The 27,317-nt window shown below is 41.6% G+C and overlaps 1 protein-coding gene across 1 annotated transcript in view; it reads left to right on the top strand.

The window, feature by feature from the left end:
• Positions 1 to 26,665, top strand: part of esf1 (ESF1 nucleolar pre-rRNA processing protein) — an 80,352-nt gene extending 53,687 nt beyond the window's left edge. The window contains exons 11-14 of the mRNA XM_085981649.1: positions 14,024 to 14,114; positions 15,445 to 15,536; positions 16,779 to 16,928; positions 26,043 to 26,665. Of these exons, the coding sequence (XP_085837775.1) occupies positions 14,024 to 14,114; positions 15,445 to 15,536; positions 16,779 to 16,928; positions 26,043 to 26,345 (636 nt within the window). The 3' untranslated portion in view covers positions 26,346 to 26,665. The remainder of the gene's footprint in view (positions 1 to 14,023; positions 14,115 to 15,444; positions 15,537 to 16,778; positions 16,929 to 26,042) is intronic.
• Positions 26,666 to 27,317: the final 652 nt, after the last annotated feature.

Below are 27,317 nucleotides of genomic sequence, written 5' to 3' on the forward strand. Positions count from 1 at the left end.
GTAATACTTCTCTCATAACAATTTTGCAGATGTTGTATATGGGGTCGGGGGGGGGGGGGGGGAGTGAAACATATTTTGAAAGCTGGAAAAGTCAGTAGACAAATGGTTCATGTGAAGGGAGTAAATTGACCTTGTGTAAAAATATTAATTAAAAAAAAAAAATTGGAAGTATAGTCTGGCCTCATGGGAGTCACGCAATAAACTACAGCTAAAACATCGGACGAGTATAAACCACTGTATCAAATTCCTATTGAAGTTGTAAAATGAGAAATCCCTGAGTTTCAGGTTGAATTGCATTGGTGATTCCATTTTATGGATGTTGAAACTAAAGAGCTGGCAATCTGTTAAATTAATATTTTAAACATTTGAAGATAACTTTTGGGAGGGGGAGGGGCAGGCTGGCGGTGTTTGGCAACCTGATTCAAAAGTTTCAATTTACGCAGTTCTGCGAAGATGGCCTGGCAATTTTGGCAAATCTTGTGTATTGTACAGGATTGGAATTCTTTTTTTAAAATCTTGCAGATGTGTGATTGAAACTGGCCTCTTATGAAAGGTGCTGAGGGAATTTCGTTCTCAAAAGATCAAGGGCACAACAAGCATCATATGTGATTCAGATGCTTTGGATAATTTTGTGAAGGAAGTTGCCATAGTAGGTGACCAAGCAAAATGGATTAGCCCCCTTTACTAGTTAATTTAACACTATTAAACAATTGCATTCTTATGAAAGTATAGAGTGGTCAATTTGTAACAATTTTTATTAATTTTTCTTCCCTAATACAGTATACAAGTGTACTTAGAACATAACTCCAATGAGAACAAATGTCACCCTGTATATCACATATTTATACTTCGCCAAAATATCTAGATTTAATAATGTCCATATTTACCTTTACATATACATACCCAGTGAAAATTTATCCATATCCACCTACGTCCATAACCTTTATTTAATTTATACATGAGACTTCTCATCTTACATAGAATCTACAGCATAGAAACAGCTCAATTGGTCTATGCCAATGTTTATACTTAACACGAACCTCCTCTAATGAGCTCTTCCCACCCTGCCCCCAATCCCTCTATTCCCTTCTCATGCAAGCATTAAGCCTCCCTTAAATGTAGCAAAGCTATCCGCTTCAACCACTCCATGTGGTAGAAATGTCTAGTTTTTCACTATGCTTTGTAAACAAATTCTTCATTTGATCTGTTAGTTTATTCCCTCCTTGTTGTGGACTCATCCACAAGTAGAAATGGTTTCTCCCCATCCACCCTATTGAATCTCTTTGTAATTTTAAAGACCTGAATTAGACCTCCTCTAAGTCTTTCTTCCAGAGAAAAGAGCCCCAGCTTTCTCAAACTTTCCTGATGGTGCATCCTCAATTCTGGTAGCATCCTTGTAAATCTCTTCTGCACTTTCTATAGTGCTTCAATATCTTTTTTGTAGTATGGAGTCCAGAATTGAGCACAGTACTCCCAAGTGTGGCTTAACCAAGTTTCTATCTAAAATTAACATTACCTTCCTGCTTTTGTGTTCTATTCCTCTAGAAATGAACTCCAGTTTGTTTCCACACTTTATGGCCATATCAACCTGTGCTACTACTTTTAGCAACTTAAGCGTCTGCATTCCCAGATCACTTTGCTCCTCTACCCTTCTTGCCTTCCAAGGAATAAGTGGCCTCTTTATTCCTCCTACCAAAATGAACCACCTCACACTTCACTATATGGAATTTGATTTTGCCATTTATCTGCCCACTCTGCAAGCCTGTTCATGTCATCCTGTATTTTGGTGCAGTCCTCCAGATTATTAGCTACACCCCCCACGCCCCCCTACAAATTTGGTACCATCTGCAAATTTCAACACCATAACCTCCCAATTCCTGAGTCCAAATCATTTATGTATATGGTAAACAATAGTGGTTCTACTAGTCCGAGAAACTTCCCTTGACTTCCTCTGTTTTCTATTCAGCAGCTTTCTTTCAACCCATTCTGCTACCTGGCCCCTGACTCCACATGTCCTGACCTTTGTCATCAGTCTGTTATGCAGTATTGCCAACCCCACCGCCTCATAAATCAGGAGATAAAGATTTGAGATCTAAATCATGAGTTGCTATTTTTTTCCCCTGGCCCGACCCCTCGCTGACCTTTGCTCCCGGACAGGAAGCACATTCGGCTGTCACTAACTGATTACAGGAAACTTTGGTTTATCCGGAGGTTAACTGTCCGGAATGCTCGATCCACCGGCAAAATTCAGGAGTCGGTTCAGTAAGTTTTTTTTTTCTTTTCGTTGCTTTTTTTTCACCAGTCAGGCTCTGCAAGGTCTAGCTGAAGCTGTTGCTTAGCTACAGAGATGCTTGCAAGCTACGGCCGACTATTTAGAAGCTGTTGCTGAGCAACAGGGTTTGTTGCTAGATACGGAGCTCAAAAGCTCCGTATGTTTTAACATTAGCACTGGTTTGTCCGGCAGTTTTGATGGAACGGCAACAGCTCGGTCCCGTCGGTGCTGGATACCACAAAGTTTCCTGTACTAACATAAGAAATAGGACCAGGAGTAGGTGGATCGGTGGCCCCGCTGTCGCGTCACTCGCAGGCCGGCCTTGTTCTGCTTTTGACCGTTAGTCTTTCCAGAAGGTAGCCTCATCCAGCCCTACAACCCTCCGAGATCTCTGTGCTCCTTCAATTCGGGCCTCTTGCCCATCCCCCAATTTTAATCGCTCCACCACTGGTGGCCGTGCTTTCAGCTGCCTAGGCCCTAAGCTCTGGAATTCCCTCCCTAAACCTCTACGCCTCTCTACCTCTTTTTCCTCCTTTAAGACGCTCCTTGTAACCTACCTCTTTGACCAAGCTTCTGCCCTAATATCTCCTTATGTGGCTTAGTGTCAAATTTTGCTTGATAACGTTCCAGCCATTTTTTTTTGCGCTTGCGCATGCGCAAATCTGCATTTATTTTTCAAACTCTTCCCACCGCCCCCCCCCCCCCCCCCCCCCGAGATTTAGGCGTTCTCACGGGTAGCCTCTGTGAAGTACCATTGAATGTTTTTCTACATAAAAGGCACTATGTAAATGCAAGTAGTAGTTATTGTCTGGAATGTGGTTGTGATGTTTATTGTGGTCACATTTCAAGCAAGGGAGTGGCGCATGGTGCAAGAGGGGGCTTTGCTGGCCAGTGGGGCGCAGAATTTTAAAATGAAAATCACTGGTGTTTGAGAAGTAGGGGCTTGTTATGTTTTTTTTCTTCTTTAGTTAGCTGTTAACAAACTCCAATAACTTGTCAAAGCAGTGAAATACATCATGGCATATTCTGTGCAGTTACACATCCAATTACAGACAATCTCCATTCGTTACTACTCAGCATGCTCAAAACTGTCCCCCCCCCCACCACCTTCCTCCCTCCCCCCCACCGACCCCCAAGCAACAGAGTGTTAGTGCACTAATCACTGCCTGCTCGTCCACTTCACTTGCACGTTCATCTGTATTCTTTGTTGCAGCCAAAATAAGAACTTTTATTTACTGGTCGGTACCTATGTGATATTTGTGGTCTGTACAGCTGGTGTACTTGTATTATCAGCAACTGAGTTTTAAAGATGTTGAAATCCCTTTTCAGTAGCCTGTCTCTTATAACTGTCAAAAGACTTGCACAGGTTTTTCACCCATCGAAGGCAGAGTTGTCCAAACTATGTGGCCCGCAGAGCCCAGGTAATTCAGTTCTATTTCAATTCTATCTTTTGCTCGCTGATTTATCCTGTTTAAATTTTGTGCGCCTGAAGATTTGAAAAGGGTTGTTTTTGGTGCTGTTTGCTCATGGCTGGATACATTCTAAATCCAAACACACAGCTATTTTTATGGCAGCAGCAACTGCAGATATATGCAAATTAAATAAAGCTTTATTTAAACTTTTTACTGGCCTTACGGCCTGTGGTAAGTAGCTAAATGCGCCATGAAGGCAAAAAAGCTTGGGACATTCCTGGTCTGCAGTATAAGGCAAAGGAAATCTTAACTTAAAGCTCACATTTTATTGCATATCTGGCTGATGGTACTGTTTTGCACTACTTTTTTTTAAAAATGTTGTTTGTAATTAGGTATTCTGTTATCATTAGTTTTTTTTTCTCTCTGGTTCAGTATTTTCTTCACGGATTATCTGCGCTCTTTTTTTTCTGTGCTCTGGTAAATCCAATTCCAAATTGGAGAAGGATGTATAGGAAAATATGAAAGCCCCAAACTTTAACTTGCATTTATACACAACCCTAATGTTCCCCCTTGCTAATAACATTTAACAGAAGTAACATTTTTGTTCAATGACTTTGAAAGTTTTCCACCTTTTTTATATGCCCCTATAGACCACAACTCAATCCCTTTCCAAGAGGTAAGGCAGTTGCCTTGCTCCCAGGTCTCCACCAAATTCTAACTCACTGCTAGAAGGACTAGAAATGAGTCAGTGATTCTACTTTTCCTCTTTAACATTGACAGGCCCAACCACCTCAGTCCTCTATCTTTCAAAGCATCAGAGAATTTGGATGAATCTCTTTGGTTACGTACTCAGCTACTTTAAAACAAAGGCATATCCCTGATGCAAGACGTCCCGATAACAAATACAGGAATTTTATCCCTTTGCATGGCTAGGGTCCAGCTTTAGATACCTTGATGGGTATGTCATACTGAAACTTGTCACCATGTACTAAGAAAGACTTGCATTTATATAGCGCCTTTCACAACCTCAGGACGTCCCGAAGCGCTTTACAGCCAATTAAGTACTTTTGAAGTGTAGTCACTATTGTAATGTAGGAAACGCTGCAGCCAGTTTGCGCACAGCAAGCCCCCATAAACAGCAATGTGATAATGACCAGATAATGTTTTTTCTGATGTTGAGTGAGGGATAAATATTGGCCAGGACACTGGTGAGAACTCCCCTGCTCTTCTTTGATTTAGTGTCATGGGGTCTTTTACGTCAACTTGAGAGAGCAGACGGGGCCTCGGTTTAACGTCTCATCTGAAAGACAGCACCTCTGACAGTGCAGCACTCCCTCAGCACTGCACTGGGGTGTCAACCTAGATTTTTGTGCTCAGGTCTCTGGAGTGGGACTTGAAGCCACAACCTCCTGACTCAGAGGCGAGAGTAACTGAGCCACGGCTGACACATGCAACAGCTCCCCCCAACCCCAGCGACATATTTATCGACCTAACTAGATGCAGTAGCCTGCTTTTTCACTGTTGTGTAGGGTGAGCATGCTAAAGATCAACATCTTCCTCTGCATCCTCTACATATCCTAGATGCTGTTTTTTTAAGGTATACCAGCCCAACAATTCCATAACCAGGACAGTTGCATTTCCAAGTTCCTTTGAGCAAATACACCTCAATACACTTAAATGCGTGGCTCAAAAACTGGTGTGGGAGAAATGGGTTTTGCTTCTTGGGACACTGGCACCAGTACTGGGACAGGAGGGAGCTGTTCTGTTGGGACGGACTCCACTTGGCCAGTGCAGGGACTAGAGTCCTGGCGAATCATATAACTAGGGCTGTAGAGAGGGCTTTAAACTAATTAGTGGGGGGGAGGTTTCTAGAGAGCAAATAATAGAAATGACAACAGAGAAGGTCATAGACTTAGGTAGCAGTGGGGGAATTAAAAAACAGAATGTGTCAGGAAGGGACAGAAGGTATGGAGTAAAAAGTAAAGTACTAAAAAGGGAAAAAACAGGAACTAAGTGTTACAAAATATATTTGAGAGTTCTTTATCTGAATGCACGTAGCATTCGTAACAAAATGAATGAGTTAACGGCACAAATAATGACACATGGGTATGATCTTGTGGCCATTACAGAAACATGGCTGCAGGGTGACCATGACTGGGAATTAAACATACCAGGTTATTTAACAATCAGGAAGGACAGGCAGGAAGGGAGAGGAGGTGGGGTGGCTATGTTAATAAAGGAAGGAATCACTATAATACAGAGAAATGATATTGGGTCAAAGGAGCAGGATAGTGAAACAGTTTGGGTGGAGGTAAGGAATAATAAGGGGAAAAAAACACTAGTGGGTGTAGTCTATAGGCCTCCGAACAGTTGCAACTCTGTTGGACGGAGTATTAATCAGGAAATAGTTGAGGCTTGTAATAAGGGAACAGCTATAATTATGGGGGATTTTAATTATCATATTAACTGGACAAATCAAATTGGGCAGAGCAGCCTTGAGGAAGAGTTCATTGAGTGTATTAGGGATGGGTTTCTTGAGCAGTATGTAACTGAACCGACCAGGGGGCAAGCAACCTTAGATTTGGTCCTGTGTAATGAGACAGGATTAATTAAAAATGTCCTAGTAAAGGATCCCCTTGGAATGAGTGACCATAACATGGTTGAGTTCCATATTCAATTAGAGGGTGAGAAGGTTGGATCTCAAACAAGCGTGCTGAGCTTGAATAAAGGAGACTATGAAGGTATGAGAGCGGAATTAATTAGAGTGGACTGGGAAAATAGATTAAAGGGTAAGACGGTACATGACCAGTGGTGTACATTTAAGGAGTTATTTTACAACTTCCAAAAAAAATATATTCCACTGAGGAAAAAAGGGTGTAAAAGAAAAGATAGCCATCCGTGGCTAAGTAAAGTAATTAAGGATAGTATCCGACTAAAAACAAGGGCATATAAGGTAGCCAAATCTAGTGGGAGGATGGAAGATTGGGAAGTCTTTAAAAGACAGCAAAAAATAACAAAAAGATTGATTAAGAAAGGGAAGATAGATTATGAAAGTAAATTAGCAAAAAATATAAAAACAGACAGTAAAAGTTTCTATAGTTATATAAAAAGAAAAAGGGTGGCTAAAGTAAATGTTGGTCCCTTAGAGGATGAGACCGAGAAATTAATGGTGGGAAACATGGAGATGGCAAAAACACTGAACAATTATTTTGTATCAGTCTTTACAGTAGAGGACACTAAGAATATCCCAACACTGGACAAACAGGGGGCTCTAGGGGGGGAGGAACTAAATACAATTAAAATCACTAAGGAAGTGGTACTTGGTAAAATAATGGGACTCAAGGCGGATAAATCCCCTGGACCTGATGGCTTGCATCCCAGGGTCTTGAGGGAAGTAGCGGTAGGGATTGTGGATGCATTGGTAATCATTTTCCAAAACTCACTGGACTCAGCAAAGGTCCCGGCAGATTGGAAAACTGCTAATGTAACACCCTTATTTAAAAAGGGTAGTAGGCAGAAGGCTGGAAACTATAGACCTGTTAGCCTAACATCTGTGGTTGGTAAAATGTTAGAGTCCATTATTAAGGAGACAGTAACGGGACATTTGGATAAACATAATTTAATAGGGCAAACTCAGCATGGTTTCATGAAGGGGAAGTCATGTTTAACAAATTTGCTTGAGTTTTTTGAGGAAGTAACATACAGGGTGGATAAAGGGGAACCAGTGGACGTAGTGTATTTAGACTTCCAAAAGGCATTTGACAAGGTGCCACACAAAAGATTATTGCTCAAGATAAAAAATCACGGGATTGGGGGTAATATTCTGGCGTGGGTGGAGGATTGGCTCTCTAACAGAAAGCAGAGAGTTGGGATAAATGGTTCGTTCTCAGATTGGCAACCAGTAACTAGTGGTGTTCCGCAGGGGTCAGTGCTGGGTCCCCAACTCTTTACAATCTATATTAACGATTTGGAGGAGGGGACCGAGTGTAACATATCAAAGTTTGCAGATGATACAAAGATGGGACGGAAAGTAGTGAGTGAGGAGGACATAAAAAACCTGCAAAGGGACATAGACAGGCTAAGTAAGTGGGCAGAGATTTGGCAGATGGAATACAATACTGGAAAGTGAGGTTATGCACTTTGGCAGGAAAAATCATAGAGCAAGTTATTATCTTAATGGCAAGAAACTGGAAAGTACTGTAGTACAAAGGGATCTGGGGGTCCTGGTGCATGAAACTCAAAAAGTTAGTATGCAGGTGCAGCAAGTGATCAAGAAGGCCAATGGAATGTTGGCTTTTATTGCTAGGGGGATAGAATATAAAAACAGGGAGGTATTGCTGCAGTTGTACAAGGTATTGGTGAGGCCGCACCTGGAATACTGCATACAGTTTTGGTGTCCATACTTAAGAAAAGACATACTTGCTCTCGAGTCAGTACAAAGAAGGTTCACTCGGTTAATCCCGGGGATGAGGGGGTGGTCATATGAGGAGAGGTTGAGTAGATTGGGACTCTACTCATTGGAGTTCAGAAGAATGAGAGGCGATCTTATTGAAACATATAAGATTGTGAAGGGGCTTGATCGGGTGGATGCGGTGAGGATGTTCCCAATGATGGGTGAAACTAGAACTAGGGGGCATAATCTTAAAATAAGGGGCTGCTCATTCAAAACTGAGATGAGGAGAAACTTCTTCACTCAGAGGGTGGTAGGTTTGTGGAATTTGCTGCCCCAGAAAGCTGTGGAAGCTACATCATTAAATAAATTTAAAACAGAAATAGATAGTTTCCTAGAAGTAAAGGGAATTAAGGGTTACGGGGAGCGGGCAGGAAATTGGACATGAGTCTGGGTTCGGAATGGTCATGGCCCTGTGGGTAGTGGAGCGGGCCCAGGGGCCGTGTAGCCTTGTTCTGCTCCTACTGTGTTCTAATTCTGTTAGATTTCAGGAGATGGTTTTATTCCTGTTCCTGGCTGGGGTGGAGATCGCCTTTACAGAAGGTAAGTACTGTAGAAAATATAGGGACAGAGTGATCTCCTGGAAGAATTTCGATCGCCTAGATGGGTCGGAGAGGAATTTCCCAGATTTTTTTCTCCCAAATTGGCCATTGGGTCTTTATCTGGTTTTTCGCCTCTCCCGGGAGATCACATGGGTTCGGGTGGATGCAGAGTGATAGAAAATTTGAGGTTAGGATCAGATCAGCCATGATCTTATTGAATGGTGGAGCAGGCTCGAGGGGCCGATTGGCCTACTCCTGCTCCTATTTCTTATGTTCTTATGTTCTTATGTTCAAGTCCCTTTAGCTTCCAAAACAAGAGGGAGCTCTCGGCCTCCTAAATTTCAGACGTTATTGGTGGGCTGCCCAGATTCAAGTCACTGTGGCTTGGTCTCTGGCCACAGGCAACCCAACAAAACCTGTGGCAGAGAATGGAGAGCAGGTCTTCCCTATCAACCCCCTGCACACCTTCCCATGCATAGACCCTGGCAAGAAGCCAGAAGCATTCCATTTTTATTGCAAGCATCTGTGTTGGAAAAGGATGTTCTATGAAGTGTCACAAGGAAGAATGTCCTCTCCATGAATGCTTTTTCTGAGTCAAAAGAGAGCAGGGCGAGCATGTACAAGGAACACAGAGTTAGCATGCAGGTACAGCAAGCAATTAGGAAGGCAAATGGCATGTTGGACTTTATCGCTAGTGGGTTGGAGTACAAGAGTAAGGAAGTCTTGCTACAATTGTACAGGGCTTTGGTGAGGCCACACCTGGAGTAATGCGCACAGTTTTGGTCTCCTTATCTAAGGAAGGATATCAGAAAATTGGAATGTGGCGTTACGATTGACAGCAATACTGGCCATTCACTGAGTGTGTCACAATTTGTCAAGCAGAAGGTGAAGACTTAAGCTGCATTCTCGGAGTTTAGTACACCAGTACGATGTGCGCAGATTAGTGCTTTCTAACAGAATGCTATTTGGTTGAGCTTCTTTATTCAGGCGGAGGTACATAATGGAAGCTGAGCTCAAACCCCAAGCTCAATAATGAGGGGTAAGCACGTGTCGGGGGAAAACTTCTTGGACGCATTGCTAGCATACAATCACTGACTTTATGGGTAAACTTAATGTATTTTTGAGAATTATTTTATGCTATATATTTATGTTCCTTGTTCCACCTTTATAGTCAGCTGGACCAGATCTTAAGAGGGCAGCTGTAACCAGTTTCAAAAAATAAATGATTTTGTGTGATAGCTGCTGCCTGTTTGCTACTCTTCAAAAATATTTGAACGATTTAAATTAGTTTTGTGTGGCTCCTTGTTACTGATTGATCGCTTTTAGTACCTGTCTATATTTGACCAAATCGGCATGGTTAACTTAAAAGATGGTGGTTATCTAATCAATTCAGAATTTTTTGTGCTTATGGACATTGAAAACATGATGTGCGAAGACCTTTTAATTTGGTATCTGATTTTACTAAAAGATGGAAAAAGAGATGATGGCTGGGTTGGAGAATGTGATCTCCATATAACAGACTCTACACTCCTTAAATTAGGTCTTGCTGCAACCTGTGTTATGTAATTGTCAGAATTAATGTGTATCTGGGCAGAAAGATATGGCACGTCCACTGTCTAGAATTGCGTTAACTGCCATGTCTGGCTTTTATATATTTTAGAGAGAGGAAACTTAAGCTTTTTATTTTAAAAAAAATAGAAAATTCAGCTCTTTCTCTTCCTTCTCCAAAAATGCAGCTCTATTTCATAACTGTGGAAATTTAAGGAAAGTAGAGGTTCGTTTTATGAGCAACCTCTTGCTATTTGCCAGACTGTAGTTAGGTTTGAATTATACTCTGGGCACAGTTTAAGCACTCGTGTATTGTCCATATTTATAGTATGTGGTGTTCTGCTATATCTGTGCTATCAGCTAATGTAATGTAGATTTTTAAATCTGTATATATTGACATTTTTGGCTTCCTGGCGGCTTCAGATGTTAAAACAAGGTTTAGCTTCATGACAGCCGAACTGCCAGATTGAACCCATATGGGGAGGATAGTCTGCCGGCTGTCTGTCTCAATTATAGAGACACATGGACGGGGATATTGCAGTAGTGTGTCATTTCAACTTCAATAATCAAAAAAAAAGCAACTACAGAATTTAAACATTTCAATTTCTTTTACATTGAAACCTGTGAGCAGCTATATTAGCAAATTATAAATAATTTGTAGAACATTCTGCAATTGTGATTAGGTTAGCATAGAATTGTTTTTAATTGAATTGACGTATAGGAATTTTAAATAGGAAATTCATTTTTTTTAAGATGGCTGCGCATATATCTTCTCATTTATTGGCTTACACATGACAATGCAGCTCTTCTGTTTGATTGTGTTTGAGACAATCTCTCTGGGAAAATGTTTAATCGACAAATTGTAATTTTGATCAAATGTATCTTTTTTAAACTTCTACAGTACTGAAAGCCAACTGATTTAATTTATTTTGCAATGCATTTTGACAGCATTGTGGATCATATTAAAGGAGACTGACATTACCTTGCCAAATGTAACCGTCCAAGGGTAAACTGAAAAGGATAATCTCTGATATCATCTATCTAAATAAAGTAATGTGCTGTGAGAGAATATAGTTAAGCTACAAAGAATGATGTATTCTAATGCCATCCAGCTTGGAAACTGACATGCCAAACAGACACAGGTCACTGAATGTCACTGTGCCAAAGCTATCACAAGAGATGGATCATGAGCAACAGGCACATTTTTGTATTAAAAAAAAAAAAATCTGTGCTTATCAAGGTGAGGGATGTTAATACTGGAGAATGTTATTCTTGACATTTCAGGCACCCAGTGTCGGTCATGAAGCCCTTCCAGGTCAGATAGAGCACAGCCACATGCAGAATAAAGGTCCCCCTGACTGCTGCAGCATTCCACTCCAAATTAATTCCACTCCTACTGCGCCAATATGACGTTTTATTCTATTTCCCACATCAGCCATCCTCTGGTCTCTGAGTGAGAATTAGAAACAGTTTTGTGTTCGAACTAGATTGAGATTGTCCAAACTCATTTCACGTAGGACTGTTGCAGCCAGAGGAGACTTTCATATCATCAGTCTCGGCTAAATTTGAATTCCGGTCCCAGAGGTGAAAATCCGGGGTCTAACTTACTGCACCACACAGTTCCTCTCCTGTTTCATTTAACACTGTTCTAAATTAGTTTTCCATTCAAAGAGTAGTGCAGAGCTTGTACTAAAATGACAAATGAAATTGTTTTACAAGTGGTATTAGTTTGAAATCTGCCCACATTCCAACTATCACATCACAGGCACATAGTTAAATCCAGCACAACTATTACCCCCTCCCCCATCCTTTTTACATGCCCAATTAGCATGTGCCACAATCTTTTGCATTGAGTTGTTATAAAAACCACAAGTGTTCATGATTTTTTTTCATTCATTCTTGAGATGTGGGCATCGCTGGCAAGCTGGCATTTATTGCCCAGATCTATTTTCCCTTGAGAAGACGGTGGTGGGCTTTCTTCCTGAATCACTGCCGTCTGTGTGGTTAAGGTGCTCCCATAATGCTGTTGGATAAGGAGTTCCAGGATTTTGACAATGAAGGAACGGTGATAAATGTCCACGTCAGGATGGTGTGTGACCTGTAAGGGAACGAGGAGGTGATGGTGATTCCATGCACCTACTGCCTTTGTCCTTCTAGATGGTGGAGATCACGGGTTTGGGAGATGCTGCCGAAGATGCTTTGGTGACTTGCTGCAGGGCGTCCTGTAGATAGAACGCACTGCAACCACGGTACGCCCATGGTGGAGGGAGTAGATGTTTAAGCCAGTGGATGGGGTGCCGATCAAGCGGACTGTTTCATCCTGTTTTGTTGATGGAGCTTCATCCATCCAGGCAAGTGGAGAGTATTCCATCACACTCTTGACTTGTGCCTTGTTGGTGGTGGAGAGGCTTTGGGAAATCAAGAGGTAAACCACTTCCGGCAAAATACCCAGCCTCTGATCTGCTAAGTAGCCACGGTATTTATGTGGCTGGTCCAGTTGAATTTCTGGTCAGTGGTATTGATCGGTGATGGTGGTTTGGCTCTTTCTTGTTGGAGATAGTCATTGCCTGGCACTTGTGTGGCACAAATGTTAGTTGAAAGAAAGTCTTGCATTTGACATTTTTGAGCTCAAGCCTGGATGCTGTCCAGGTCTTGCTGCATGCGGGCATGGACTGCTTCATTATTGGAGGAATTGTGTTAATGAAGCAGTCCATTTCACCCTCCCTTGTCAATTAGATGACAGCCTTTGAGTGTCTATTAACCCATTACACATTGGTAAAAAAAGAGATAGGATTTCATCCTAAAAGATAACCTCCATTTCCCACTGTGAACTAGACAACCTAAAGTGGTGTTCTGTAAATGAAATCTGATTCAAATACAGGTGCATACTTGTTACTGAAATACACCAACAGGAGTTGCCTGCTAAACCCCTGCCAGTCACCTGTACCATCTGCTTGCACATTTTAGTGTATTTGTTTTTTTTAAAAAGCCTATACATCTGCCTCCCTAACACCTCAATTTTAATAAATTATTTCATTAAGGAATGAGTATTTTAGTAAGGCTAAATGAAGTATCTGCACCAAATTTGAACTCCCATATTGGAATGCTGATCATAAACATGATAGATTATAGGAGAGAATAATAAAATTTACAAGTGTGGCCTATTGGTACTTTTACTAACCAGAACAGCTTTCACATCATGATTGTCAAGCAACCTAAATAAGAATATTGAGTTGTAGGATGCAGCATATTAGAGGGTTAGCGGCGGTGGGGGTGGGTGCGAGGAGACCAAATCTGTGGGCCAGTAATAGTGCTTAAATTGGATAACTATGCTTAGGTTTCCTTTGGCATAATCAAAATTTGGGCTAGTCCAGGCTTTGTAATTGTAAAAGTCTGTCACTATAATAACAGTTTAATTTTGTTTATTTTATTTCGAAATGTACATGAATGAGAGTCAACCTGTATGATCAAACTCACCATTGTAGCATTCTTCTTTTCCAGCTCACAGCTGTCTGCCCATTGCCGTTTTCCATGCAGATCGTCTTATACATAGTCCCACCATAGTAGCTTCTGCAATCTGTGATTTCCTCCCCCCCCCCCACCAACCTTAGACCTTTTCCATCAATGGGATCAGATTTTGTTTGGGTGATAGTTTGCAAGAACAATCATTTTTCATTTTTATATAGTGCACAAGAGCGACATCATATAATTGTACATGCATTATTGCCATGACCTGATTTTTGATGGAATATAATTTTGTATTTGTGGTATTTATATTTTGATTCTGATTTCTGTGTAGGTTAAAAATGCAGAGGAACTGAGTAATGACGAGATTCCATCAGATGTAGATTTGAATGATTCTTTCTTCACAGAAGAACTGGGGCAATCAGGTAAATGGGAAAATTACATTTTTGTAGATCACACCTGGGCGCAGCAACACTCCTCAGCCAATTTCCTGTATTCACTATTTAAGCTGATATGATTCAACATCAACAGAAAGGCAACAAAATGATGTTCAAACTAATATTTTAAACTGTATAATCTTAGTGGTACTTCTGGTAAGCCCCATCCGTTCTTCAAATCCTCTTGAAAGTAAGAAAATAGACCATCTTAAATATTTCTGTACACAAGTTACTACTGCTAATAAAGCATTGTTTAGTAATAAATGTGAGGGTGACCAGTTCACTCTGATTTTTATATCAAATGTTAATAGCAGAATCTTTATCTAAAACATGTTGTGAAGATTCTATGGTAAAAGCAATTCAAAATTATCTTTTATGCAAATTTTAACATAACTCAACTGCTGTGTGACTAAACCTGGACCAACAAGCAAGAAATAGTGTTTTTTCTATGTTGAAAGGTATGACAGTCTGGTTAGATGTGTGTAAATTTTAGTACAGGTAGACTATCCTTTATCCGAAAACCTCGGGACCAGCCGTGTTTCGGTTTTTGGAAAATTTCGGATTTCGGAAGGTATTTTATAAGACTGGGAAATTTGTTGGGGTGGGTCGGCGGGGGTCAGGGTTGGCGGGGGGGTCGGCGGGAGTCGGGGTCGGCGGGGGGGGTCGGCGGGAGTCGGGGTCGGCGGGGGGGTCCGCGGGGGTCGGGGTCGTGCGCCACTCTGGTCATGTCGTGCGCACGACTTACGCTGAACGAAAAAACCTTCGGTTTTTAGAGGGTTTCGGTTTTCGGAAGTTCGGATAAAAGGTAGTCTACCTGTACATGTATTATATTTATACGTACGTTTTGTTTAAGCAGAGTACAGGTCCCTTTCGAAAGTAGAGCAGTGATTAGGGATTATTTCGCGCTTTTAAACTTCTTGTTTGACCTTGCACCTTTTATTGTCAGGTCAATATGCACTTTATACATCGTGTTTGGTTACACCACGTATTGGGTATAATTTGCAGAATAAGAACATGGAATAAGATAATTACTCCACACTTTTTGTACGCAAACTTTCGCATTCATCGGTCACACTCGTGCTGCTAAATGATGTCATTCTAGTCCCATAAGAATGAAAATGATACTTCAGGTAGATTAGATATTGTCTTCTGAAATTTATTTGTGATTGTATTACGTTTACCTGCTTAACAATAACATTCACTGCATCTCTCAATTCGTTGTGTGACGCACTTTGAGATATTTCAAAAATATTAAGTTACTTATTCAACCAAAGTTGTAATGCTGAACAAATCTCATTTTGGTTTTTTTCTCTTGTAGTACTGCAGCAAAAGAAAATGAGCAAAAAAATCAAAAAGTCAATGGATAAAGTGCTAACGCCGGAGGAGGAAGCCGATTTCGACAAGGAAAAGGTCAGAAAATGCTCAGTGTTAAAAATTTGCACTACATTGTGTATATTGGTATGAATGTGAGATGTCTAAACTGAGGCCCCGTCTGCCCTGTCCAGTTTATGTTAAAGATATCATGGCGCCTTTTGAAGAAGAGCAAGGGATTTTTCCTAGTTCCCTGTCAACATTTATCCCTCATCCAACACCACCAAAAACTGATTACAGGAAACTTTGGTTTATCCGGAGGTTAACTGTCTGGAATGCTCGAGCCACTGGCAAAAATGAGGAGCCGTTTTGTTAGTTTTTTTTTCTTTTCGTTGCTTTTTTTTCACCAGTCAGGCTCTGCAAGGTCTCGCTGAAGCTGTTGCTAAGCTACAGAGACGCTTGCAAGGTACGGCCGACTGTTTAGAAGCTGTTGCAGGGTTTGTTGCCAGATACGGAACTCAAAATCTCCATACGTTTCAACATTAGCGCTGGTTTGTCCGGCAGTTTTGATGGGACGGCAACAGCTCGGTCCCGTCGGTGCCAGATAGCACAAAGTTTCCTGTATTTGGTCATTTATCTAATTGCTGTTTGTGGGACTTTGCTGTATGTAAATGCTGCCACATTTTCCTACATTACAACAGTGACCACACTTCAAAAGTATTTAATTGGCTGTGAAACACTTTTGGACCTCCTGAAATTGTGCAAGGCAACATCTATAAATCCTAGTTCTTCCTTCACACCTTCCTTTCCTTCCCTCCCTCCTCTCATTAAATGGCTATGACATTTTTATCCAAGCTGTCTATCTACAGGGAAATGTCAAAAATTAACAATTAAATGTAAGATTAAAATGCGTAGTACACATGGAAAATAATTTACATGCTAGTAAAGCTTAGCTTTGCTTTTTTGTTTCTTCGCCTTGCTCTGCTTTTTCTTCTATTATCTTTTCTGACTTTCCTCTGTTGGGTGGATTGTGGTGATTCTTGTGCCTCACTTGCGCCTACCACAGGAGGAACTGGTGATAATTCCACTTGAGTTTTCAGAATCTTGATGAGCTTGAAAAGTGGTTAGGAGCGACAGCAATGTAAATGCTTGACAGCTAGCATGGTTTAACATCTGGACTAACGGGTGTGGTATCATCTTGAGGGGTCTTCTATACATCTGGGCCCTCTGCCTCTGTTCTGAACATCAGTACCTTTTGCCTTAATTAGAAGATTTACAAATGATTAAATTGTTCTGTGAATAATGTTTACTCAACTTACACCCCAATTATTTAATTATCAGGCGAAAATGGCCTTGCTTATGATGGACGATGAAGAGGAAGACCGAAGACATTTCAATTATGACAAAATAGTGGAACAGCAGAATCTTAGCAAGAAGAAAAAGAAGAAATTAATTAAAAAGCAGGGGCTCCTAGAAAAAGACAATTTCCAGGTAATTATTATTCATTTAACAGTGCAATGTTCTAAGATTACTTCACGATCAAGATTAACCATACCCAGATAAGGCATCTAACTTTGCATCATATTTGTATTTGTCACAAATATCAATGTCCTGCTGTGGATTGCTGATATGAGGTTTGTGTTAAAATAGATTGACAAGACAATGTAGCAGGATAGTGCACATAGAATATGACCCTGAAAACTTGTCCTTAAAACTCCTGATCACTGTCTATAGCGCCATTCTGCTGTGTTGCCAATTAAGGGGGTGGGTAATGGTCTCCTGGTCCACAGAGGGGAAGATAGGTAGGACTGAAGGTGGGTCTAAGGTATAGAGGATAAAGACCAGATGGATTGTTTCCCAGTTGGAATTTGTTAGCTGCTGGTAAATTTCTGATGATCTAATTGGGGACTATAATGGCCACTGATGGTTTTTTTTTGTTTCTGCCCCATACAGCCCCATTAGTTGCCCTCTGCAACTTCATTAGTTGACAGCACTGTCAATGAAATGTTTCAGATAAATGAAGAAGCATAGAAATGACTCTCTGGTCACAACAACCATTACAGGCACAATTTTACCCACACAAAGACAATTCTATTACAGTTTAAGTAAATACTGCCCTTAAATATTTACTTCTAATTTGGTAGCATACTTTTTTCCTCTCACCCCTCCCAGTATATTTTCAATGGTATTATATGGTACAGGAAACTTTGTGTTATCCGGAGGCAAACCGTCCGGCAAGCTCGAGCCACCGGCAAAAATCAGGAGCCGTTTTTTATTCTTTTCGTTTCTTTTCTTTGCTTTTTTTAAACAGTCAAGCTCTGCAACGTCTGTAGCTAAGCAACAGCTTCAGCTAGAGACGCTACAGAGACGCTTGCTGACTGTTTAGAGGCTGTTGCTAAGCAACAGGGTTTGTTGATTCATACGGAGATGAAATCTCCATATGTTTCAACATTAGCTCTGGAGTGTACGGCAGTTTTGAGGGAACGGCAGCAGCTCGGTCCTGTCGGTGCCGGATAGCACAAAGTTTCCTGTATAATGGATATGTCACTAGCCAGAATGACTTGTATAGTAGCCTACAAAAAAATACTTCTGCAGCTCTCTGGAGACCTTCGAGGTATACAACAGACTTATTGGGATTCTTTCGGGTAGATACAGAGAAACTATTTCCTCTGGTGGGGGACTCCAGAACAAGAAGGCATCATCTTAAAATTAGAGCTCGGCCATTTAGGAGTGAAATCAAGAAGCACTTTTTCACACACACAGTTGGGGAACGAGTTCCAGATTTCCACTAAAGTATGTGGGTGCTGGCTCAGTTGAAATTTTCAAGACTTGAGAACAATAGATTTTTGTTAGTAAGGGCGTTAAGGGATATGGAACAAAGGTGGATAAATTTAAGTTAGGTACAGATCAGCCATGATTTAATTGAATGGGGGAACAGGCTCGGGCTGAAGGTCCTGTTCCTGTTCCCATGTTCCTATTTAATTGAATAGCGAAAGTAAACCCAGAACAACCCTTTCAGATATGACAGCATAGCAGGACAAGAGGACAGAAGTTCAAGGTTGTGAAAGGAAAGTTTGGGGCAGATGCCAGCAAGTTTGTTTTTGCACAGGTGGTGATCGGCTGGAATGGGGTTACCGAGGATGGTAATTGAAACCAGCATTTATTGAAGAAACAGCTGGGTGCTGTAATGGGGAGATGGTCGGGCTGGTATCTTGGAAGGGTGAAATAAATGGGCTGTGGAGCCTACTTTGTCCAAACCTATCTTGTGATCTGCTAATGTGGAGAGTTGTAAGTGAAATGTAGTTGGATGTTGCAGTGCAGGAGGTGGCAGGGCTTGTGGTTAGAATGTAAAATGTATTACATTGGAATGAGAGGGGATGGGGACATATGCAAGTATCACAAGGAACTTCACCCATTACTTTGAGTTTCATGATTTGATGCCCACTTAGTGACATTTGTAAAGGACACATAAAGTGTGCTGTAACAAAACCAATATTGATGTGTGTTTCTGTTCTTTTTCAAAAAGTTCTATTTCAAGTAGGTTTTTAATTTGTCTTTTCCCTAAGATTCCCTGTACCAATCACCATTGTTCTAACATACTTGGTGGTAAGGCAGATGCATTTGTGCTCCAATTTTTCTCTCCCTGCCATCAGTGAAAATACCTTGGGTGTCACCTTGCATTTCCCTACAAAGCCTTAAATGTTCATTTAATTAAAATAATCAGTTCACAGCATGACCCAGCTCTACTTGGCTCTTCCATGTGATCATATATAGAAAATGTAAATATTTTATTAGAATCTAAATCATATCTTCAGTCAATATTGGTGGTTGTAGCGGATGTTTAACAGGGTCAGAACTAAGGTTTAAGTTTTGACTACAGTTTCATTTGATTAAGGCATGGTTTTAATCCAGTCATATGTACATCTGTTTGCCTTGTGTATCCTATTTAAACATAGGCTGTTTATTCAATTCCATCTAATTAATCGCTCATCTAAATTGAAGAACACTGAGTGAATTATATAAATTAACATGACTTATTAAATGGATGCCTCCAACAGTTCACTGCCATTTTATATGCCCCTGTCAACAGTACTACCCGATGTATCAAAAAAACCTTCCTCTGGAGGGACTTCACACAGTGTCTTCAACTGTTGGCTATCGCCGAACAATAAATGCCACTGGCTGCTATCACCAGCACATAACTTGGGTTCATCATTTGGATTGGGCCACAGGCAGGGTTAACTCTCAAGAAAGGTCCAATCAGATGAACAAAGTTACTTTGGTGATTTTGAACTGACTGCTTTTGCCTATGCTGTAAGGTAATAATTTATGAATTCTGAGCAACAGCAAATGCACAGTTGTTCAATTGCTGCCGTAACTACTCCAAAGTATAAACCTACCAGAATCAGCAGTAAGGGAACTGGGTTATATTATGGAACTACTTTCATTGGAAGTGGTTCCTTTAATTAAAAGAACACTTTTTGCAGTGGTGGCTTTTTCCAAACTGACATTTAGCTTAATGAGGGTCGCTGAAATTACATAATTATAATTTTTATTTTACCTTTTCACTTATGCTAATCTCTCTATTAAAGGTTTGTTAAAGGACAGAAAACAGTGGTTAATAACTTTTTTAACTAGCTGAGTGTAAGCAGTGCTATAACTCCGGGGTCAGTCTTGGAACAGGATGAGTGTAAGCAGTGCTATAACTCCGGGTCAGTATTAGACCAGGATGAGTGTAAGCAGTGCTATAACTCCGGGTCAGTATTAGACCAGGATGAGTGTAAGCAGTGCTATAACTCCGGGTCAGTATTAGACCAGGATGAGTGTAAGCAGTGCTATAACTCCGGGTCAGTATTAGACCAGGTTGAGTGAAAGCAGTGCTATAACTCCGGGTCAGTATTAGACCAGGGTGAGTGTAAGCAGTGCTATAACTCCAGGGTCAGTATTAGACCAGGATGAGTGTAAGCAGTGCTATAACTCCGGGTCAGTATTAGACCAGGATGAGTGTAAGCAGTGCTATAACTCCGGGTCAGTATTAGACCAGGTTGAGTGTAAGCAGTGCTATAACTCCGGGTCAGTATTAGACCAGGGTGAGTGTAAGCAGTGCTATAACTCCAGGGTCAGTATTAGACCAGGGTGAGTGTAAGCAGTGCTATAACTCCGGGTCAGTATTACACCAGGCTGAGTGTAAGCAGTGCTATAACTCCGGGTCAGTATTAGACCAGGGTGAGTGTAAGCAGTGCTATAACTCCAGGGTCAGTATTAGACCAGGATGAGTGTAAGCAGTGCTATAACTCCGGGTCAGTATTAGACCAGGGTGAGTGTAAGCAGTGCTATAACTCCGGGTCAGTATTAGACCAGGGTGAGTGTAAGCAGTGCTATAACTCCGGGTCAGTATTAGACCAGGATGAGTGTAAGCAGTGCTATAACTCCGGGTCAGTATTAGACCAGGATGAGTGTAAGCAGTGCTATAACTCCGGGGTCAGTATTAGACCAGGATGAGTGTAAGCAGTGCTATAACTCCGGGTCAGTATTAGACCAGGATGAGTGTAAGCAGTGCTATAACTCCGGAGTCAGTATTACACCAGGATGAGTGTAAGCAGTGCTATAACTCCGGGTCAGTATTAGACCAGGATGAGTGTAAGCAGTGCTATAACTCCGGGTCAGTATTACACCAGGCTGAGTGTAAGCAGTGCTATAACTCCGGGTCAGTATTAGACCAGGATGAGTGTAAGCAGTGCTATAACTCCGGGTCAGTATTAGACCAGGATGAGTGTAAGCAGTGCTATAACTCCGGGTCAGTATTAGACCAGGGTGAGTGTAAGCAGTGCTATAACTCCGGGTCAGTATTAGACCAGGGTGAGTGTAAGCAGTGCTATAACTCCGGGTCAGTATTAGACCAGGGTGAGTGTAAGCAGTGCTATAACTCCGGGTCAGTATTACACCAGGCTGAGTGTAAGCAGTGCTATAACTCCGGGTCAGTATTGGACCAGGGTGAGTGTAAGCAGTGCTATAACTCCGGGTCAGTATTAGACCAGGATCAGTGTAAGCAGTGCTATAACTCCGGGTCAGTATTACACCAGGCTGAGTGTAAGCAGTGCTATAACTCCGGGTCAGTATTAGACCAGGGTGAGTGTAAGCAGTGCTATAACTCCGGGTCAGTATTAGACCAGGGTGAGTGTAAGCAGTGCTATAACTCCGGGTCAGTCTTGGACCAGGGTGAGTGTAAGCAGTGCTATAACTCCGGGTCAGTCTTGGACCAGGGTGAGTGTAAGCAGTGCTATAACTCCGGGTCAGTCTTGGACCAGGGTGAGTGTAAGCAGTGCTATAACTCCGAGTCAGTATTAGACCAGGATGAGTGTAAGCAGTGCTATAACTTGGGTCAGTATTAGACCAGGATGAGTGTAAGCATTGCTATAACTCCGGGTCAGTATTAGACCAGGATGAGTGTAAGCAGTGCTATAACTCCGGGTCAGTATTAGACCAGGATGAGTGTAAGCAGTGCAATAACTCCGGGGTCAGTATTAGACCAGGATGAGTGTAAGCAGTGCTATAACTCCGGGTCAGTATTAGACCAGGATGAGTGTAAGCAGTGCTATAACTCCGGGTCAGTATTAGACCAGGATGAGTGTAAGCAGTGCTATAACTCCGGAGTCAGTATTACACCAGGATGAGTGTAAGCAGTGCTATAACTCCGGGTCAGTATTAGACCAGGATGAGTGTAAGCAGTGCTATAACTCCGGGTCAGTATTACACCAGGGTGAGTGTAAGCAGTGCTATAACTCCGGGTCAGTATTAGACCAGGGTGAGTGTAAGCAGTGCTATAACTCCGGGTCAGTATTACACCAGGGTGAGTGTAAGCAGTGCTATAACTCCAGGGTCAGTGTTAGACCAGGATGAGTGTAAGCAGTGCTATAACTCCGGGGTCAGTGTTAGACCAGGATGAGTGTAAGCAGTGCTATAACTCCGGGTCAGCATTAGACCAGGATGAGTGTAAGCAGTGCTATAACTCCGAGTCAGTATTAGACCAGGATGAGTGTAAGCAGTGCTATAACTCCGGGTCAGTATTAGACCAGGATGAGTGTAAGCAGTGCTATAACTCCGGGTCAGTATTAGACCAGGATGAGTGTAAGCAGTGCTATAACTCCGGGTCAGTATTAGACCAGGGTGAGTGTAAGCAGTGCTATAACTCCGAGTCAGTATTAGACCAGGATGAGTGTAAGCAGTGCTATAACTCCGGGTCAGTCTTGGACCAGGGTGAGTGTAAGCAGTGCTATAACTCCGGGTCAGTATTAGACCAGGATGAGTGTAAGCAGTGCTATAACTCCGGGTCAGTCTTGGAACAGGATGAGTGTAAGCAGTGCTATAACTCCGGGTCAGTATTACACCAGGCTGAGTGTAAGCAGTGCTATAACTCCGGGTCAGTATTAGACCAGGATGAGTGTAAGCAGTGCTATAACTCCGGGTCAGTATTAGACCAGGATGAGTGTAAGCAGTGCTATAACTCCGGGTCAGTCTTGGAACAGGATGAGTGTAAGCAGTGCTATAACTCCGGGTCAGTATTAGACCAGGATGAGTGTAAGCAGTGCTATAACTCCGAGTCAGTATTAGACCAGGGTGAGTGTAAGCAGTGCTATAACTCCGGGTCAGTATTAGACCAGGATGAGTGTAAGCAGTGCTATAACTCCGGGTCAGTGTTAGACCAGGATGAGTGTAAGCAGTGCTATAACTCCGGGTCAGTATTAGACCAGGGTGAGTGTAAGCAGTGCTATAACTCCGGGTCAGTATTAGACCAGGATGAGTGTAAGCAGTGCTATAACTCCGGGTCAGTATTAGACCAGGGTGAGTGTAAGCAGTGCTATAACTCCGGGTCAGTATTAGACCAGGATGAGTGTAAGCAGTGCTATAACTTGGGTCAGTATTAGACCAGGATGAGTGTAAGCAGTGCAATAACTCCGGGTCAGTATTAGGCCAGGGTGAGTGTAAGCAGTGCTATAACTCCGAGTCAGTATTAGACCAGGATGAGTGTAAGCAGTGCTATAACTTGGGTCAGTATTAGACCAGGATGAGTGTAAGCAGTGCTATAACTCCGGGTCAGTATTTGACCAGGATGAGTGTAAGCAGTGCAATAACTCCGGGTCAGTATTAGGCCAGGGTGAGTGTAAGCAGTGCAATAACTCCGGGTCAGTATTAGGCCAGGGTGAGTGTAAGCAGTGCTATAACTCCGGGTCAGTATTAGACCAGGATGAGTGTAAGCAGTGCTATAACTCCGAGTCAGTATTAGACCAGGGTGAGTGTAAGCAGTGCTATAACTCCGGGTCAGTATTTGACCAGGATGAGTGTAAGCAGTGCTATAACTCCGGGTCAGTGTTAGACCAGGATGAGTGTAAGCAGTGCTATAACTCCGGGGTCAGTATTAGACCAGGATGAGTGTAAGCAGTGCTATAACTCCGGGTCAGTATTAGACCAGGATGAGTGTAAGCAGTGCTATAACTCCGAGTCAGTATTAGACCAGGATGAGTGTAAGCAGTGCTATAACTCCGAGTCAGTATTAGACCAGGGTGAGTGTAAGCAGTGCTATAACTCCGAGTCAGTATTAGACCAGGGTGAGTGTAAGCAGTGCTATAACTCCGGGTCAGTATTTGACCAGGATGAGTGTAAGCAGTGCTATAACTCCGGGTCAGTGTTAGACCAGGATGAGTGTAAGCAGTGCTATAACTCCGGGGTCAGTATTAGACCAGGATGAGTGTAAGCAGTGCTATAACTCCGGGTCAGTATTAGACCAGGATGAGTGTAAGCAGTGCTATAACTCCGGAGTCAGTATTACACCAGGATGAGTGTAAGCAGTGCTATAACTCCGGGTCAGTATTAGACCAGGATGAGTGTAAGCAGTGCTATAACTCCGGGTCAGTATTAGACCAGGATGAGTGTAAGCAGTGCTATAACTCCGGGTCAGTATTAGACCAGGATGAGTGTAAGCAGTGCTATAACTCCGGGTCAGTATTAGACCAGGATGAGTGTAAGCAGTGCTATAACTCCAGGATCAGTATTAGACCAGGATGAGTGTAAGCAGTGCTATAACTCCGGAGTCAGTATTACACCAGGATGAGTGTAAGCAGTGCTATAACTCCGGGTCAGTATTAGACCAGGATGAGTATAAGCAGTGCTATAACTCCGGGTCAGTATTAGACCAGGATGAGTGTAAGCAGTGCTATAACTCCGGGTCAGTATTAGACCAGGATGAGTGTAAGCAGTGCTATAACTCCGGGTCAGTATTAGACCAGGGTGAGTGTAAGCAGTGCTATAACTCCGGGTCAGTATTAGACCAGGATGAGTGTAAGCAGTGCAATAACTCCAAGGTCAGTATTGGGATCAATGTTTGGTCGCGCAACCGGATTTTCAATAGAAAAACCGCACAGGCATGGTATTTTTGAATGGGCCACGCAGCCCGAAAAATAAACTTACAGGGAACATTGGTTGGGATGATTGCTATTCTCGAAATATAAATGATCTGGATTTGAGTATCGGGGCACAATACAACATTTGCAGAGTATACAAAAATAAGAGCTGATTAACTGCAAAGAGGACTGTAAGCATCTCAGGATAACATACATTAGTAGACTGGACAGATAGGTGCAAGGAAATGTGATGTGATACATTTAGGGAGGATGAATGAAGAGGAAATATACAATCTATAGTAAAATTACAAGAGTAGACAAGCAGAGATACTTAGCGATTCAGATGCAGAAATATTTAAAAGTAGCAAGCCAAGTCGATATATATATTTGTAAAAAAACAGATAGAATCCGAGGTTTTATAATTAGGGGAATAGACTGCAAAAGCAAAGAGGTAATGCTGAACCTATTGAAATCATTGTTTAGGCCACAGTTACATTATTGTGTCCAGTTTTGGGCACCTTACCTTCGGAAACGTGTCAAGGCTATGGTGAGGATGCAGAAATTCACAAGATGATATGAGGAATGAAAGCCTTTGGTTATGAAGAGATACCAGAGAAACTGGGGCTCTTTTAATTATAAGATGATTAAGAGGAGTGTTGATCATGTAAATCAGGAAAGCAATTTCCAGTGGTCGATGAATTGATAATTAGAGGACAGAAGTTCAATATTATCACCAAAAGAACAAAGGGTGGAGAGGTGAGGATAATTTTTTTTAATGTCGTGGGTTGTTAGAACATCGAATGTCTGACAAGAAAAAGTGGTGGAAGCAGAACCCGTAATAGCTTTTAACAGGGAAGTGGATAAATAGTTTAATAAAGAAAAATATAAAGGGCAGGGGAATGGAACAAAGTGAATAGTGTTTTCAGAGAGCCAGCACAGGCACGATGGGCTGAACTGTAAAATTCTGTGATTCTGTAACAGAAAATGCAAAGGAGGAAATGGGCTTTACATGAAATGCTTTCCCATTCTTAGAATTTGAAATGGAGAAATTGCAAAGAAGTTCTGAACACCACAGTCCTGTTACTGTGGAGATCACTGGCAGCATTCAGAGGTTGCCTAAATGTTAATCATTGAACGTATTGTAAAGCTGGACAGATAGAGCAAAGATTTAAGACTTTATGTTTGAGAAATCATTGTTTTGTTACAGGTGGATGTTGCTGACCCAAGGTTTCAAGCCATGTACACTTCGCACCTGTTCAACCTGGACCCTTCAGATCCTGGTTTTAAGAAGACTGTTGCCACACAGTCTATTCTGGAAGAAAAGTCAAGGCAAAGACGAGAGCAGCAGAAGCAGGCAGCATCTGTCAACAGGGAGGAGAGTGAGATTACTGGCGAAGAGTGGACGACAGCCATCAAGAAACCTGCAGACCATGCACTTTCTTTGCTTATAAAATCAGTGAAAGCAAAAACGGAACAGTTTCAGGCCCGAAAGAAACAAAAAACTGTGTAACAGAATCTCTGTACAAAAAGAACATAATTCGTTTTTTCTAATTGTTGCAAATATACTTCTGAATTTCGATCTCTGACAATGTATGTATTTAATAACATCACTGGGAATCAAGTTTACTAAAATAAGTTGTTGAGATAGTTTTAAATACTTCTCTTCAGGGTTCAATGTGATGTTCTGATGACTTTCTTCATTGTAAATTCATAGTTTACGAGCTCCTGCAGGACTAACATCATTGTTGTTAAAAAAATATATCACTCCATTAACAACAGTTGCATTTCAATTAAATTCTTCTTTCCACTGCTGGAAACCAAAGCTTTGAAGAGTGTGTGCAGCAGTTCTTTTATTGTTCTTGCCCATATGTTCTTTGATCATGCTACTAGTCAGGTGTATTTCTTTTATATCATCGCTTGACATCACTGGAAAGGTGCTTTCTATTAGGAAAGGCTTCTATATGAAAGCAAATAGCTGAAGTTCAAACTTTGGAAGGTTAAATTCACAAAAGCTTTTAATCCCTGTCAGATCAAAATTTGTGATGTTAAGGAAAAATATGAACATGTGGTATGTTTTATTATGCCCTGTCTTTTTCTTTATTATGTTCAGATTTGCAAAAAAACAATCCAACATCAAGGTGAAAACCTTGCTGAATTCTCCATGTTGTCTAAGTTCTTTTTTGTTCAACAACTGTAGCCATTTAAATTTAAACACATTAATCTTATTCTTACAAAGTTCCTATTAACGTATATTTGGATATATTCGGGGAGCTGCAGTTCTTTGGAATTTAATGTAATGTTAAATTTTTTGATATAATTAAAAGTCATGCATCTGTAATGCATGGATAAGAGGCCATGTTGATTGCCTCAAATATTACTAAACATAGAAGAAAAACAACCAAGCAGCAAGCAAGTGGAAACGCTTTGTGAAGAATTGGCAAACAGTTTCTAAAAGTAGCAAGCAGCAAAAGAATTGGCTCAA

The sequence above is a fragment of the Somniosus microcephalus genome, chromosome 3 (assembly GCF_052327205.1).
Source record: "Somniosus microcephalus isolate GS21.2 chromosome 3, FLI_Smic_1.0, whole genome shotgun sequence".
NCBI lineage: Eukaryota > Metazoa > Chordata > Chondrichthyes > Squaliformes > Somniosidae > Somniosus > Somniosus microcephalus.